General features: G+C 45.2%; 1 protein-coding gene across 1 annotated transcript in view; it reads right to left on the bottom strand.

Moving 5' to 3' along the window:
- Positions 1-16,295, bottom strand: part of GDAP1L1 (ganglioside induced differentiation associated protein 1 like 1) — a 932,901-nt gene that overhangs the window by 749,184 nt on the left and 167,422 nt on the right. The window contains exon 2 of the mRNA XM_069651319.1: positions 14,702-14,894. Coding sequence (XP_069507420.1) covers positions 14,702-14,894 — 193 coding nt within the window. The remainder of the gene's footprint in view (positions 1-14,701; positions 14,895-16,295) is intronic.

Below are 16,295 nucleotides of genomic sequence, written 5' to 3'. Positions count from 1 at the left end.
TTACAAAACATTTTCAGGTAAAGAATTAGGACTGAAGAAGATAGTTCCTTAGAGAACTGCGGAAAGAAGGGTAAGAATTAGTAGAACGGATGGGGAAAGGGAAAGAGTTACAGTCATAAGGGGCAAGAAGAGAAAATGAACAGGATCCGAATTGGGCAAAAGGGGGACGAGGGACAGTAAGTAGGAACTGGCATTGCATTATATGTTTGCTTGCCGTTAAGTCAGTTGGCTGAGGAACATGGAAATAGCTTTGCCAGAGCTCGGCTTGATCCAGTGGTTCGATGATCCTGCATTAATAAAGGAAAAAGCAAGTGGAACTATAAAACAGGATCTAAAAGCATAGGCGAATCAATGCTGGGGAAAGATACTTCTAAAGTGCTCTGTGAGAGCATACTTGATTTATATTTACAGTGTTCTGGTGTATCTGGATCCTCTTATTAAAGAGCTGTTTAGGCATCGCTACATGTAAGCAAGATTAAGCATGCTTCTGTTAAGGGCAAATAAATACCTCATCGATCGTTGATGATATAAAAGGAGGGTCATACCGATTTTAATGGACATGGGAAAAAGACACTATATGACGCCTTTGCTAAGATCATGATCCTTGACCAAAAATGTAATTTGCATAGAATAGTTACTTATATAAGGTTAGGCCTGCATCACAACAGAAATTAACTTATTCTACATGTTTTGCCACTAAAAAGATATAAATAGAAACCTGCAGAGGGCGCAGACCAGCATGGCTGCCTGAAGCAGATGCTCCGACATCCCCGACGAAGACCCCCTCACCCATGAATTACATGCCGGTGGGGGAATGAAGTAAGGAGACAGTGCAGTCCTAAAAAGACAGCTCCATCGAGTGGGCAAGCCATAACAAGCACAATAAAGCCACGGTGGTTGCAATCGTATCACGGAGCAGCAAGGCCTTGGCTGCAGAGGGTGCTCCTATGGCGCAGCTCGTTAGGCAATGCGGGTGGAGAGGACAGGGTGAAAGTCACCTCACACACAAAATAGATGGCTGTGTTATATTACGCAGGTCCGCCAGTGGAGCTACAGATGACCAGCATCACCAGGTGGGCACACTGCACCAGGTGAGGTGAGACAAATTTGGTTGTGGATGCCTTGCAGAATCGGAACTGCGGGCAGCACTTTGCTGATGCAATCCGGCAGGTGCTGCGGGTGGAGGGGCCAACACTGCTGCAGGTGTGGGGCTCTGACCACGGCACTACCTGAGGCAAGAAGCAAGTGGAAGAAGTGACTGGCCACCCTGGTCCTGGAGATAGCCTCGTTGGAGTCGCGAAAGTGACAGGGAGTGGCCTAGAGGCGGAAGGGGTCTTGCGGGGGGCCCAGAGAAGGAGATATTAAAATTGAGGATTTATTATGCGCATATCCTTGCGGAACCAAGCAGCAGGCACTGCATCTAGGCGCTGATGATAACTTAACATGCTGAAGTAGTCACTTTAGCGGTTCTAGATTTAATCGAACAAATATGTTTTTAGCTTAGAGCGAAACACAGCAAAGGAGGTAATATGTTGCAAGTCAGCTGGGAGTAGATTCCATAAGCATGGGCCCTGGATGGAAAAACAGTGGTCCCCCCGGGTAACACAGTGGGATGAGGGGACAAGCAACACGTTTTTACCAGATGATCGCAGAGTTCGAGGTGGCTGGTAGGGTTGAATTTTTGATGCCAGATACCTGGGCACTAAGCACGGAATACATTTATGTACCAGACACGGTGTTCGAAACTCAATCCTTCTCTTCACCAGAGGCCAATGCAATCTTCTTTGATGAACAGAAATGGGATCTCTCTCAGGTAAAATAAAAATCAATCGGATGGTTGCTTTCTGGGCCCCTGGAGATGATGTATTTGAGTCTCTGGGGCTCCCAGAAGCTGAATGCCAGCATAATCAAACCTGGAATTCACCATTGTCCCTACAACTCCTGTGCATTCATTTCTAGGTATAAATGGCAAAATGGGTTTCAGAAGTATAAGCTGATAAAAGACCCCTTTCACTACTTCTGAAACCTGAGCTTTATAATCCAATGAGGCTTGCCATATACAACCAAGATTTCACTTTACTAGAAAAAGGGGTATCTGTGTCAAATATTTTCAGACAAACATTGGAGTCTATATAATTCTTGAGAAGATGTTTTGGGCCAATCACCATAACCTCATTTTTTTGGATTAAGCTGTAGCTTGCTTTCAGTCATCCAGCTTTTAATCGCATTGAAACATGCAATAATTTGGTCAGTCGCTTCAGCCGCACATTTTAATCTAATGTTAATTTGTGTGTCATCAGCATCGGAATAATATTGCAGACCAAATTTTAAGAAAATGTCCTTTAGAGGTCGGAGATACACATTAATTAATATTGGGGACAATGATGACCCCTGCGGTACTCCACATTGAACAGGACTTGAGTCCTATGCTGTAATAAAATGAAGAAAACCATTTCAATGCACCTTCTGAGCCCTGAGCAACCTCCAACAATCTATTCAATAGTAAGTCAAAGTCCACCGTGGCAAAGGCCGCTGACAGATCGAGCATGATCAACATGCTCAGATCATCATCATCAGCGGCCCGTAAAATATCGTCCCAAAATGTCACCAAAGCAGTTTTAGTCCCATGACCGGGTCTGAAACATGAATGATACCTATCCAGAATAAAATGATCCTTCAAATGATCTTGTAACTGTGTCGCAACTATCTTTTCCAGGATCTTCATGGTCCATGGTAACCCTGCAATAGGTCGATAGTTTTCCAGTGCATGGTGATTCAGAGGTTTTATCAGTAAAGGCGTAAGAACAGACTTTTTTAAATTGCAGGGCACTATACCCTGAGTCAGGGGGGCATTCACAAAATTGGTTAAAAATGATTTAAGGGATGATGCTGATTGTGCCGCCAGGGATAAAGTCATAAAGCCATAATCAAAGTTGGTTTGGTTCAATTTCTGAGTTAAGCTTTAAATATCGTCTGAATTTACCAGTGAAAAAGATAATTCTGATGGCTTAGAGGTAGATACAATTGCACAATTTTGAGGTGCGTAAATAGGGGTAGAGGAGGGATAATAGAGGGATAATAAAGGTGGAGGAGCATGAGGAAGAAAGTCCAGGGAGTGAGAACATTAAGAAATACTTCATCAGCTGCGCCTTCGGGTCATAGATGACACCTGTGCCGAGAGACTGGTTTGTAAGACTGACGAAAAGTGCAGCCAACTCTGAATGTAAGGGGCCTGAACTCTGCCCAGAAGTGGTCTTTGGTGGCAAGGGAATTTGTGAAACAACAGTTCACTATGTTATTTGTGCTGGAAACCCATTTCAAAAGGGAACAGGAGTGCACCTACTTTGGGAGAGGGGTGGGCCAAACATTAAGAGCCTTGGAAAAAAGAAAGGAAGAAGAGGGGAGTAGGTATGATAATGGCAAGACCCTTCCAGCTGAAGGAGCTGCAACTGAAGAGTGTTCTGGAAGGGCGGCTGTTGATGGTCAAGGGATGCTGTGAGAAACAGATGATCTCGTTAATAGGTGCTTATGCCTAAACTCCACACACATTTCCTTCATACAGACAGGCTTCAAATAGACTTCTGGGCAGAGTTGGAATTCCGGGTGGTGATCTCAACTTAATAATGGGCTCTGCCTTAGATTGGAAACCCAGTAACCCTATGGGGTGAGGAAGATACAGAAAGAGCATATCCTCTAAAAGCCCACTCGTGGTGTGACGTGTGGAGGAAAGACAACGTAGGACTTGGACGGTACACTTTGTTCTCAGAACCCTAGAACCCATAGACTAGGATTGATTACATTCTGGTGGGGAAAGCAATTGAGCTCATATTTTAGGCTCCACCACATATTCCGTCCCATGGTTAGACCATGACATAGGGCCTCATTCCGAGTAGGGCGGTAAGGGATACCGGGCACCGGTAAGGAGACCGGTGCCGGTAATCCCTTACTGCCCTACTACAAGGTCCCTTAGCGGGTCCCTCCAGTAACGCCTGGTATGACCAGGCGTTATGGACGGGACCCGCAAAGGGACCAGGGCACAAATAACAGGCTTGACATGTGCGAGCCCGTTATTTGCGCCCTCCCCATTTATTTGCGCCCTCCCCGTTTGGTGATTGGGGATTTACCGGTCCCGCCAAAGTTGGACTAGATCGGTAAGTCCCCAGTGCACCAATCCAGACACAGTACCATTATTGGTGGCAGTCATGGCGCAAATAGGGCCATGACTACCACCAAACTCGGAATGAGGGCCATAGTTATGAATAGATTGGACCTGGGTCCCTCTCAGCCCCATAGGGGTAGGTGAAATTATAATGACTTATTTTTGACAGACACAGCGTTTAGAGAGTTTCTGGGGAAGGAAATTGAGCATTTTTTCCATACGAATGATACAGGTGAAATTCCTTTGTACTCAGTCTGGAGACATTTATGGTGACTATCAGGCTGCTAATTATTGCAGAAGGTGCTAGGCAGCCAAGAGAAAGGGAGCGTGGGCTACGGAAAGAATTCAAACTCATTGAGGCTGAGATGAAGCAGGCCGTCACCGGCATGCAGGGTCTGACCACTACACTGGGGGGAAAGAGGTGAGAGCTGCCTCTTAATTTACTCATACACCAATCCTAGATCCATCCCCATTGCAGCAATCAAGGCATTGTTTGTATAGTCTGTCCTGGTGGCAGGCAGGAAACATATTGATACCTCATACATCCCAAAGCTTGGGGTACCCCATTGGAAGTTGAAAATAGTTTGTTAAAGTATTTTGAAAAGGGGTAAAAGATACACCTTGCTAGCAAATAGACCCAGGACCATGAAAGTGGAGAGGACGGTGGGGGAAATTAGAACTGTAACTGGAAAAATTAAAACCTTCCCCAGAAGGGATAACCAATGAATTTGCTTCATTCTACTGCAAGCTCTACAAAGCTGAGGATGTTACCTCAACTGAGGAGATGGGAATATATTTGCGAGACTCACCCCCAAGAGCTTTTAAGCCTGTGGAAAGGCAGGGCCAAGAAACAAACATTAAGGTGGAAGAGATCAGGTCAGCATGGGACTCATGATTTGGGGAAGGCCCGGAGGAGATGGCTTCACCTCTGCATCCTTCACCTCTGCATCCTATAAAATGTTTGTGGATAACAAGCCCTCCTTTTTGCTGTCATTTGTAATAGCATAGCGGGCATGGATACCATTCCCAAATCCTTTCTTGAGGCTGTGATTGTGGTCATCCCCAAGGAGGAAAAGGGCAAATTGAAATGCTCATTTTACAGGCTCAACTCTTTATTGAATCTCAATGTGAATATCTTTGTGAGGGTATTAGCATCCAGGGTGGGACAAAGTGGGTTTTGTGAGGAATGGATATGGAGCAGATAGTATGCGGAAGACCTTGCATTTTATGACAGCCCCATAAATCGCCTCTCTGGAGTGGTGGTTTTGTTATTAGATGCAGAAAAGGCATTTGACCGAGTGGGCTTGGCGTTCTTGTTCAAAGTCTTGGAGAGGCTGGGAATGGGACAGAGATGGATGGGATGGATGGAAGCCTTATATTTGTGCCTGTGGGCAAGGGTCCCTGTGAATGGGATCAGCTTGGAAATCTTCAGTCTGTACAGGAGAACAAGACAGGGTTGCACCCTGTCCCCACTACTTTATGTACTGGCAATGGAACCGTGGGTGGCCAACATTAGGGCTGATCCCAATATACACAGAATAACAATCTGGGACAAGGACTATTAGGTGGATGATGTATTGCTTTACGTCTTGGACCTGCAGGGGTTGCTCCCATATATAGAATAATCCATTAAGCTATACAGGAGGTATTCCCATTTCAAGGTCAACTGTGATAAATCCATTGTCCTCCTCAAAAGTACTTCATCACTTCGGGGGATGCAGTTTCTATCAACGCGATCCTTCAGCATCCAGAAGGAAGAGATTAGATATTTGGGGAATTGTATTCCTAGTGATCTCTCAGACCTTTTGATAGAAAGTTATTGCCTTTGTGTGATAAGGATCAAAGAGGACCTGTCTGGATTGGGGATGCTATGTCTCTCTTGGATGGCAAGACTGAATTCCATCAAAATGAGTGTGTTGCTCACCCACATCTTTTTATTTCTGATGCTGCCGGTACGCATCCGACCCATTTCCTGCAAATGGTGCAAACATCACACTTAGGATTCCTATGGTCTCGAGCTAGACCCAGAGTAGCAAAGGACATGTTGACCCTTTCTAAAGAGGCAGGGTGAGTAGGTTTTCTGGATTTACAATCTTATTATAAAGCTGCACAGCGAAGAGTGTTAGTCGACCAATTGGACCCCACTTCGACGAAGCAATGGGTGACCTGGACAATGCATTACTGGATCCCGTCATGTTGGGGGAGTGGTTGTGAGGCCCCCAATCCAGGATCCCATGTAGTATTCTTTCCAATTCACGAACCTCTGAACTTTCAGGGATGGTACGAGATGGGACTGGAGAAGGCTGGGCAGATGTGGCTGAGGGAAGAGTACCGATATATAGAGCAATTGGAGGAAAAGTTGGGGATTGGTCCAATACTGGTGTTCCCCTATATACAACTGAAGGGTCTCTTAATGGATATAAAATGGGGGGGGAATATTAATAGGGACATTCCAGAAGCTGATAATATCGAAGAAGGAAACGGGGGGCCTGATAGGATGCCTGTGTAGGGAATTGTTTGTGGTGAAGCCCAGGGACCGACTGGTGGTCAGAACACAGTGGGGTAAGAATTTGGGTAAGGACCTCTAAGATAAGTAATGGGCCCGGATTTGCCACACAAATCTATCTCCTTACAACATAAACGGCAAAAGATGAAGTTATTACACAATTAGCATTTCTCCCGACACCAACTGTCACAAATGTACCTCAGAGTGAACTGAGCATGTTGGAAATTTGGTCAATCGAAAGCTGACTTCTGGCACATGTGGTGGTGTGCAAAGAAATCTATATGTAGGGGAAAGAAGTATTTTCATGGATTCAGGAGGTGCAGGGAGTTCTGTGACCACTGTCGCCTGATCAATTATTGCTTGGTCTGACATGGGGAGAAGTAGGAGGAGCCTTAATGGGGCATATGGATTGTAATCTTCCAGAGCCTCACAAGCCCGGCATCATGCTTAGCATCCTCTCACCCAAGAAGCCTGGTTCTACACACTGCCTGACTTCTACCACAGCTGTCCCCAGATCACCTAGGATGCCCTACCTCTACCCTAGCCTAACTGTTAACCCCCTGCCCAATATAAGGGGACCATTCCCGATCACTACAGATGGAGCTCTACCCTCAGTAGCTACTGGCTCAAGAACAGCATTCGGAACGCAAATGGCCTAGACCCAAGCCACCTCCACTCTTACCAATCTACCCCTTGCTATTCCCATGTCGGGTCCACCAGACACCCATTTCACCAGCCTGCTGCCCACCCCGCAGCTCCCGCACTAGTTGCCGCTCTCTACTGTCTACCAGTGAGGTGCAACAGTCCCTTTTCCCTCCCGGCTCCCAGCCTCCAGCAAAACAGTTAGGAGTTCTGAATTGTGCACTAATTAACGTACGCTCTCTAGGAGCACATGCTATTGATCTTCACGACTTCATACTGGACCACCACCTTGATACCCTAGGCACCACAGAATCCTGGATTCATAATGCCTCAGGCCCACTGCGCTCCCTAGCCATCCCGCCCAACTATACCATCTTTAGGGCAGACCGCCTTAGGAGGAGGTGTTGCCCTCAACGCCAAATCCTCTCTACAGATCAGATCCACACCCATCCCCACCATTCCTGTGTGTGAAATGTTGCTTCTTAAGCTTACTACAAATCCCCAATCCACGTTCAATCTGCTTTTGCTTTACTGACAACCCAACGGCTCTAGCCGCCCAGACCTCAACATCACCCTCCTGATCACCCCGCTCATAAAAACCAACAACTAAATTAATTGTTCTAGGCGACCTCAACCTCTGATTTAATGACGCTTCTGACCCAAAAGCTACAGCGTTAGTACTAGCATTAGAAGACACGAACTTCACCCAATTTATCGACTTACCTACCAATACCAAAGGTTGCAACCTTGACTGGATCGTCACTGCCAATGCCATCATTGATATCTCCTCTATTAGTACAGTACTGTGGTTAGACCACTTCCTCCTACAGTTTAGTCTCTCCCTCGCCAAACCACCCCTAGCTTACTCACCCGCATTGATCCCAATACTGCTCTGCAATACCCGCAAATGTGCGCATGAGACAGTGAAGCCCACTCTCCTGGCATCGCTCAACAAATACCCTCTACCCAATAATAAGAATCCACATGACCTGACTAATATCTACCATGCGTGTCTCCTCCATACAATGGACATGCATGCTCTGATCAAAGCCAAAACACCCAAACCCCACAAACCAAACAACATCTGGTTTACAGAGGCTATTGTTACCTTGTGAAGGAACAAACAAGCCCTTGAACACCTGTGCAAAAAGCACCCCTCCCCAAGCAACTGCAAATCTCTTGCCACCGCCTCCCTTCTACTCTTACAAGAAAGCGTTAGTCAACCTCAAATCTAACTCCTATAATGCTAGAATCTCCAATGCAGGTTCCAATACTAAAGAATTATTCTCAATCCGGAGAAAACTTGAAACCCACATTCCCAAATCTCCCCGATCCGCACGGACAAAGCCTGGTGTACTACTATACAAGATGCATAAAATCGAAATACTTCATGACAAAATCAGAGCTACAAAAGCTTTTCTTGCGGCAGGCCAGGATATATGTGATTTTACCGTGGCAAGACATTTCGAATTCGAAACTACCAAATTCAAAATGCCCACCGCAGTGAAATCACACATGATTTCCAGCGCATCCCCTTACCCGCTCCCCCATCCCCAGCCTATTTATCTGTTGGGGGCACACCTCGTTGTGTGCTGCCAACTCCCCCATCTCTCTGCAAATGCGGTTCCCTTCACTTATGTGGATGCGAACCGGCAACGCAGGGTCCTTTTTTCTTTTTTTAAACTTTATTATACAGGAGGCGGGGGACAACCCCACATGCCATCGTAGCAAACAAGGCAGTCAGGGGACACCCCTGCAAGCCCCATTTCACCTTGTTCACTACAATGGTACCGTATGACAAATTTGTTCAAAATGTTCGGCTGTATGAAACCATCTTTAGGGCAGACCGCCTTAGGGGGAGGTGTTGCCCTCATCGCCAAATCCTCTCTACAGATCAGATCCACACCCATCCCCACCACTCCTGTGTGTGAAATGTTGCTTCTTAAGCTTACTACAAATCCCCAATCCACGTTCAATCTGCTTTTGCTTTACTGACAACCCAACGGCTCTAGCCGCCCAGACCTCAACATCACCCTCCTGATCACCCCGCTCATAAAAACCAACAACTAAATTAATTGTTCTAGGCGACCTCAACCTCTGATTTAATGACGCTTCTGACCCAAAAGCTACAGCGTTAGTACTAGCATTAGAAGACATGAACTTCACCCAATTTATCGACTTACCTACCAATACCAAAGGTCGCAACCTTGACTGGATCGTCACTGCCAATGCCATCATTGATATCTCCTCTATTAGTACAGTACTGTGGTTAGACCACTTCCTCCTACGGTTTAGTCTCTCCCTCGCCAAACCACCCCAAGCTTACTCACCCGCATTGATCCCAATACTGCTCTGCAATACCCGCAAATGTGCGCATGAGACAGTGAAGCCCACTCTCCTGGCATCGCTCAACAAATACCCTCTACCCAATAATAAGAATCCACATGACCTGACTAATATCTACCATGCGTGTCTCCTCCATACAATGGACATGCATGCTCTGATCAAAGCCAAAACACCCAAACCCCACAAACCAAACAACATCTGGTTTACAGAGGCTATTGTTACCTTGTGAAGGAACAAACAAGCCCTTGAACACCTGTGCAAAAAGCACCCCTCCCCAAGCAACTGCAAATCTCTTGCCACCGCCTCCCTTCTACTCTTGCAAGAAAGCGTTAGTCAACCTCAAATCTAACTCCTATAATGCTAGAATCTCCAATGCAGGTTCCAATACTAAAGAATTATTCTCAATCCGGAGAAAACTTGAAACCCACATTCCCAAATCTCCCCGATCCGCACGGACAAAGCCTGGTGTACTACTATACAAGATGCATAAAATCGAAATACTTCATTACAAAATCAGAGCTACAAAAGCTTTTCTTGCGGCAGGCCAGGATATATGTGATTTTACCGTGGCAAGACATTTCGAATTCGAAAATACCAAATTCAAAATGCCCACCGCAGTGAAATCACACATGATTTCAAGCACATCCCCTTACCCGCTCCCCCACCCCCAGCCTATTTACCTGTTGGGGGCACACCTCGTTGTGTGCTGCCAACTCCCCCATCTCTCTGCAAATCCGGTTCCCTTCACTAATGTGGATGCGAACCGGCAACGCAGGGTCCTTTTTTCTTTTTTTAAACTTTATTATACAGGAGGCGGGGGACAACCCCACATGCCATCGTAGCAAACAAGGCGGTCAGGGGACACCCCTGCAAGCCCCATTTCACCTTGTTCACTACAATGGTACCCTATGACAAATTTGTTCAAAATGTTCGGCTGTATGAAATTTTCATACAGACGAAATTCAAACAAATATACCATACAGTTTTTTCCCCCTGTTATTTTATATGGATACCAGCGGGAAATACTAGGACACCCCCTAGTGGTTCATGCACCCTCTCTCTCCCTTCATACATGTTCAGCCAAGTGTCTCAAGAACAGGTCCTAGCTACTATCCTTTTACATTTTACATTTATTTATTTGTAAAATGCAAAAACCAAAAAAGGCCCAGAGGCATACGGGCGATGTAAGATGTTATAAGAAAAGAGCCAGACACACAAACATAAACGAAGCATCAGCACTGACCTAAGATCAGTGACAGGGAGGTACGTCTATCTGAAAAGGTAGGTCTTTATTTTTATTTTTTTTTACTAATTAAGGGTTTTAATTTCTCTGAAATCAGGTGGAATGGAGTTCCATGCTGTAGGGGCTACTATAAAAAAAAAGGCCCCTTTACTGATTGTGGTGAGCTTGAATCTAGGCACAACCAGCAGATACATATTCTTGGTTATTGGATACGAGGGATTTCAGGACAGGTTTCCAGGCCAACCTTTCCAAGATATTATATCCATTTAAGAATTTGAACATGATTACCAAGAGGTAACTTCTACAGGCAGCCAGTGGAGCTTGTGTCTTGCCTTTCAGATATGATCTGATTATTTTCAGTCCCGTCACTGCCCATCCTATTACTAGAGCCCTCCAATTGCAAGGGTGATACCTTCCTTGCACATATACCGAAGCTCTGTCCACCTAACTTGGTACACATTATCACTGACTTTCGATGCCGGCCCTAGGATTTTGCCAGGCCAAGTGCAGCAAATTAAGCACGAGCCCTTTAATTTGCATGTGATAACATCACAGGAAGTGACATCACACGATAATGACCACTACATATATAGGCAGCAAAAAAAACATTTTAATCCGAGAGGAACATTTCCAATAACTACACTTGCAAAGTATAAACGATGGCCACCTTTTAATCCCAACAATGTATAATGAAATATTCAAAAGAAAACAAAATCCAAACATGAGACGTGTGCTTTAATGGCACTTTTATGTGTTCTTGTGGGTAAGCGTCTGCATTGAAAACATGACAACCTGGTGTGAAATCCTAGTAGCTGAACACTTGAGCAAGCACATTAATGCTGGCCTCAAAAACACAGAACCGGGGTTACGTCCACCTGTTGAAAAAAGTGGTCTGACTCTGTCCACCCACATGTATCGACTTGTGCCCTGAAAATCAGTGCAGTGGCAGAACCAGAGAAAATATCCCCTCCAGTCTTCAGGATGACACCCTCTCTTGTCACATCCTTGGTAAAAATTCATGGCTCACTTACATGCTTCATATATAACGTGAGGAAAATGTTACATTCTACTTAAACATTTTTTTGCTTGGGAAATATAAACATGTGGAAATAAGGCAAATAGCTAAAACGGTTTTGGGCAATATGTTTGCTGGAGGAAGACACAGATTTTAGGCAGCTAACTGCTGCTTTGCAGGAGGTTGACAGGTGACAAGTTGCCTCCTCAGAAGAAACAAAAAGGAGCTAAACCTTGAGGGACAGCAGTCGCTTTTGAAAAAGATATTCCGGCTAGCTTCCCTGTCATCATGCAGGCTGCATAGTGTCCAGCCTGTGTCCAGAGAGTGGACTGCAGGCTGCAGGAAGCTGCCCACATCTAGCACCGGCCCTGCCGACTTTTCTAACACATCTTTCCTGTCACACGATCTCCCTACTAGTATAAAAGCAGGGTGGATATACCACTCCTAAGAAAAACTCTCTAGATCCCTCCATTCCACAAACTCCTGCCCCATCACCACAGACCCTTTTCTGCTCAAAATACTGGACAGTCTAGCATACACACAAGTTCAACAGTTCCTAGAGCAAAACCACCTACTCGGAATGAGACAATCAGCCTTATGCCCAGAACATAGCACAGAAACAGCCCTTCTTGACCTGAACATCCAAATGTATAATATCGGTGACTCAGGTAACCTAGCCATCCTCCTCCTATTGGATCTTTTCGCAGTGTTCGACCTAGTAGACCATAACACCCTTTGTCAACACCTCAGCAGTCACTTTAATTTTTCACCTGAGGCTACAATGTGAATCAAATCATTCCTCAGTGAACTCACTACTAGAGTATTCATTGGCAATGCTGCTGCTGACCACATCTCTGCTCCACTAGGTGTCCCACAAGTCTCTTGTCTTTCACCCACACTGTACAACACTTACACCAAGCCGTTATTCTACCTCCTTGACTCCCTGGGAATCATCTACACCAACATTGCAGATGACACGGAAATTCTCATCCCTATCTCAGGCAACTACTCTTGTGACACTGCCACAATAAACAAAGTATACAGCAGTATACAAAACTGTATGGGCACCCACAACCTCTGCCTAAACGATGATAAAACTGAGCTCCTCATTGTTGGCTCCCCCCACTGGCTCAAAAACCTTGACACCTCCTTTGCAACCTTCTGCATTAATGGTACTATAATCCCTGTCCTGGAACAGGCCAAAACATTGTGTGTCCATTTGGAAGCAGAGCTAATCATGACCAGGCATTTAAATGATTTAGCATCTGCCACTGCCTTTACATCTATGCAAATTTCCCTGAGTAGGCAATGACTCTCTCCAAGCAACTGCCTCACTCGCACAGAAGCACTTATCCTTACTAAATTGGACTATTGCAACATTTTCCTCATGGGCGCCCCAGCATCGAACCTGGCCAAACTACAACTTCTGCAGAACAAAGTCATACGCGCTCCCCTAGGCCTACAACAATCTGACCACATCTCAGCAAACAGACGAGAGGCCCATTGGATACCCAGCAAAGCTTGTATTGACTTTAAAACTCTGATTATTACCCATCGGTGCATTTACAAAGATGCTCCCCTCTACCTCAACAACAGCATTAATCAGAAACACCCAGTGCGATCGTTAAGATCCAGCTCTAGCATTTCACTGCTCACCCCTCTCTTTAAGAACAAAAGAGCACCCATAAAATAACAGAGACTATTTAAAGTCTTAAAATGTATGGCTATAAAACGTTCTTTTGAAGCGTACTGAATTAGCCAATAGAGTGCTGGCAGAATCATTCATTGGGCCTCATTACGACCCTGGCGGTAAGGCAACAACGGCGCCGGTAGTGCTACCGGCGCCGTTGTTCCCTCGCTGCCTCATTACGAGTTCTGCTCGCGGGGCTGCCCTGTATGCCTGGTCAGACCAGACGTGCAGAGCGGCACCCGCTAGCAGAACAGGATGCTAACAATAGTCCCGTCATTAATGTGACAGTTGTTAGCATCCTCCCCATTCCCATTGAGCCCTGTAGGGGCTCAAATGGGAACGGTGATGTACCGGGTCCAGGTCCCACAAATGGGAATCACCGTGCCTGCAAAGGTCGGAATGGCTCTGTAATTCCCATTTTTCAGGACCCGGACCCGTGTTTGAGGGTAGCCATGCCGCTAAAAACGGCATGGCTACCTCCAAACTCGTAATGAGGCCCATTATCTTTAAAGAAACAAAATTGGGTGCCCACTCTGTTTTTTTGCTGGGCTATTTAAAGTACATATATTCAACCAATCAAATCTTGAACAGCTTCAACTTTCTATTTTTTCTAATATGCTTGCCTGAAATTCATATATATAAACATATATATTAAATGACATTGTCACGTGCACAATACCACCATGTTCTTTGTCAATATATTTCTTCAAACACATGCAAACACAAAATATAAATGTGCACGCCAGAATCATGACATATTGAGAACTACGGGGATGATATTATGAAAGTTACAATTGTAAAAATGTTGAAATGCGATAATGGCATTTGGCTATGAAACATTCAGTCCCAAGAGACTTGGATCCCCATTGGACTTGCTATACCCAATATTTCTAAGAAGGAGACAAGTGAAAACAAATTTAAATTGACAAGAGCACTTCAAATTGATGACATAGGAGAAAGTTCTACTTAACAAACAAAAGAACCAACAGCCTCCGTGATCCAGACAGACAGACGTTGTTTCCTCTTTCACAGGGCAATTTCTTTTCACTCATAATCTGTTTTTGAATTTTGACCCTTTTTTAATCTATAAAATAAATTACCTCCTACAAAGTTCTTCTCCACGTAGTCAATGATCTGGTTGTAGTCACTGATGATGTTGTCCTCGTGGATAAGGACTGGCACCTCTTCTCCAAGGTTAAGGCGCATAAACCAGGGCTCTTTGTGCTCTGAGAGGGGCATGCTGACATCTCGCTCATTGCAAGGGAGTCCCTTCTCTGAAATGACCAAGCGAATCTGGAAAAAACACAGATGATCCTGTCATCGGTAATAGGTGACATTTACCACAGTGAACGGGGCTTAAGACCATATTCAGAGAGAAGGGAGAGAAGGGAGAGAAGGGAGAGAAGGGAGGGAAGGAAGGGAGGGAAGGAAGGAAGGAAGGAAGGAAGGAAGGAAGGAAGGAAGGAAGGAAGGAAGGAAGGAAGGAAGGAAGGAAGGAAGGAAGGAAGGAAGGAAGGAAGGAAGGAAGGAAGGAAGGAAGGAAGGAAGGAAGGAAGGAAGGAAGGAAGGAAGGAAGGAAGGAAGGAAGGAAGGAAGGAAGGAAGGAAGGAAGGAAGGAAGGAAGGAAGGAAGGAAGGAAGGAAGGAAGGAAGGAAGGAAGGAGATTGAGAAGTAGGGGGACAAAAGAAGCAGAGGGTGAATGCTGTCCTTCACTGGTATGATGGATGGTGTGGGTTCCTAACTAGATTAAAATACCTTATGAACATAACTGAAGTACAAAGTGGGTATGAGAGAGTGAGTGAGAGAGAGAGAGAGAGAGACCGAGAAAGAGAAATGGGAAGATGTATGTCTCTAAATATGTTCAAATGCCATATGAACAAGGATAAAGGAAAGAATGAGAGAAATAGAGATGGGGGGAAGATAGGAGCATATGTATGGCCCTAATTGGATTAAAATGCCTTGTGAACATTTCTGAAGAATAAAATGAGAGAGAGGCATGTTTGCAAGAGGTATGTCCCTAACTAGATTCAAAGTCCTTATGAATAAAGAAGAGAGCAAAAGAGAGAGAGAGAGAGAGAGAGAGAGAGAGAGAGAGGGAGAGAGACAGAGACAGAGACAGAGACAGAGAGACAGAGACAGAGAGAAGGCTTCATATATTTTTTAAGGAATTTGAGACTATATCATATTTCCACCCAAAATGTTGGACTACAAAATCCCTTCAGAGTTACGGTCAGCCATGTGCATGCAGAGATTGGGAAGAACCTTCCCTGAGAGCAATTAGCAGGAAACACAAACATGCTCTTACATCACCTGAGGCATCAAGACAAGCAGACAGTGCTGAACGCTTACTGGTTTATAAACGCCCCCCCAAACTAATCACCTTACCGATCCCACTGGCTAACAACACTATTATATGCCATACCATTTCTATATTTAGGGTCCACCCTGCCTGACGGCACCGAAAAGGAATCATGTAAGGGTGGGTTCATGAGGACCCAACACTCCTGCCATGACCACTCTTCTCGATTCCCCACAGAACCAAAATAGTACATTCCTATATGTAGGAATTGGGTAGGACCTATGCATACCACGCCATCCTGCCGGATAGAAGTTACACACATGTGCATGCATCACCACACCAAACCCATGCATTTAGAAGATGGAGAATGCCTATACGAATTCACCCAACAGCCC

This window comes from Ambystoma mexicanum, chromosome 3p (assembly GCF_040938575.1).
Source record: "Ambystoma mexicanum isolate Mex_15411 chromosome 3p, UKY_AmexF1_1, whole genome shotgun sequence".
NCBI lineage: Eukaryota > Metazoa > Chordata > Amphibia > Caudata > Ambystomatidae > Ambystoma > Ambystoma mexicanum.
The sequence above is the reverse complement of the archived record's forward strand: the minus strand, read 5'-3'. Positions and strand labels throughout refer to the sequence as shown.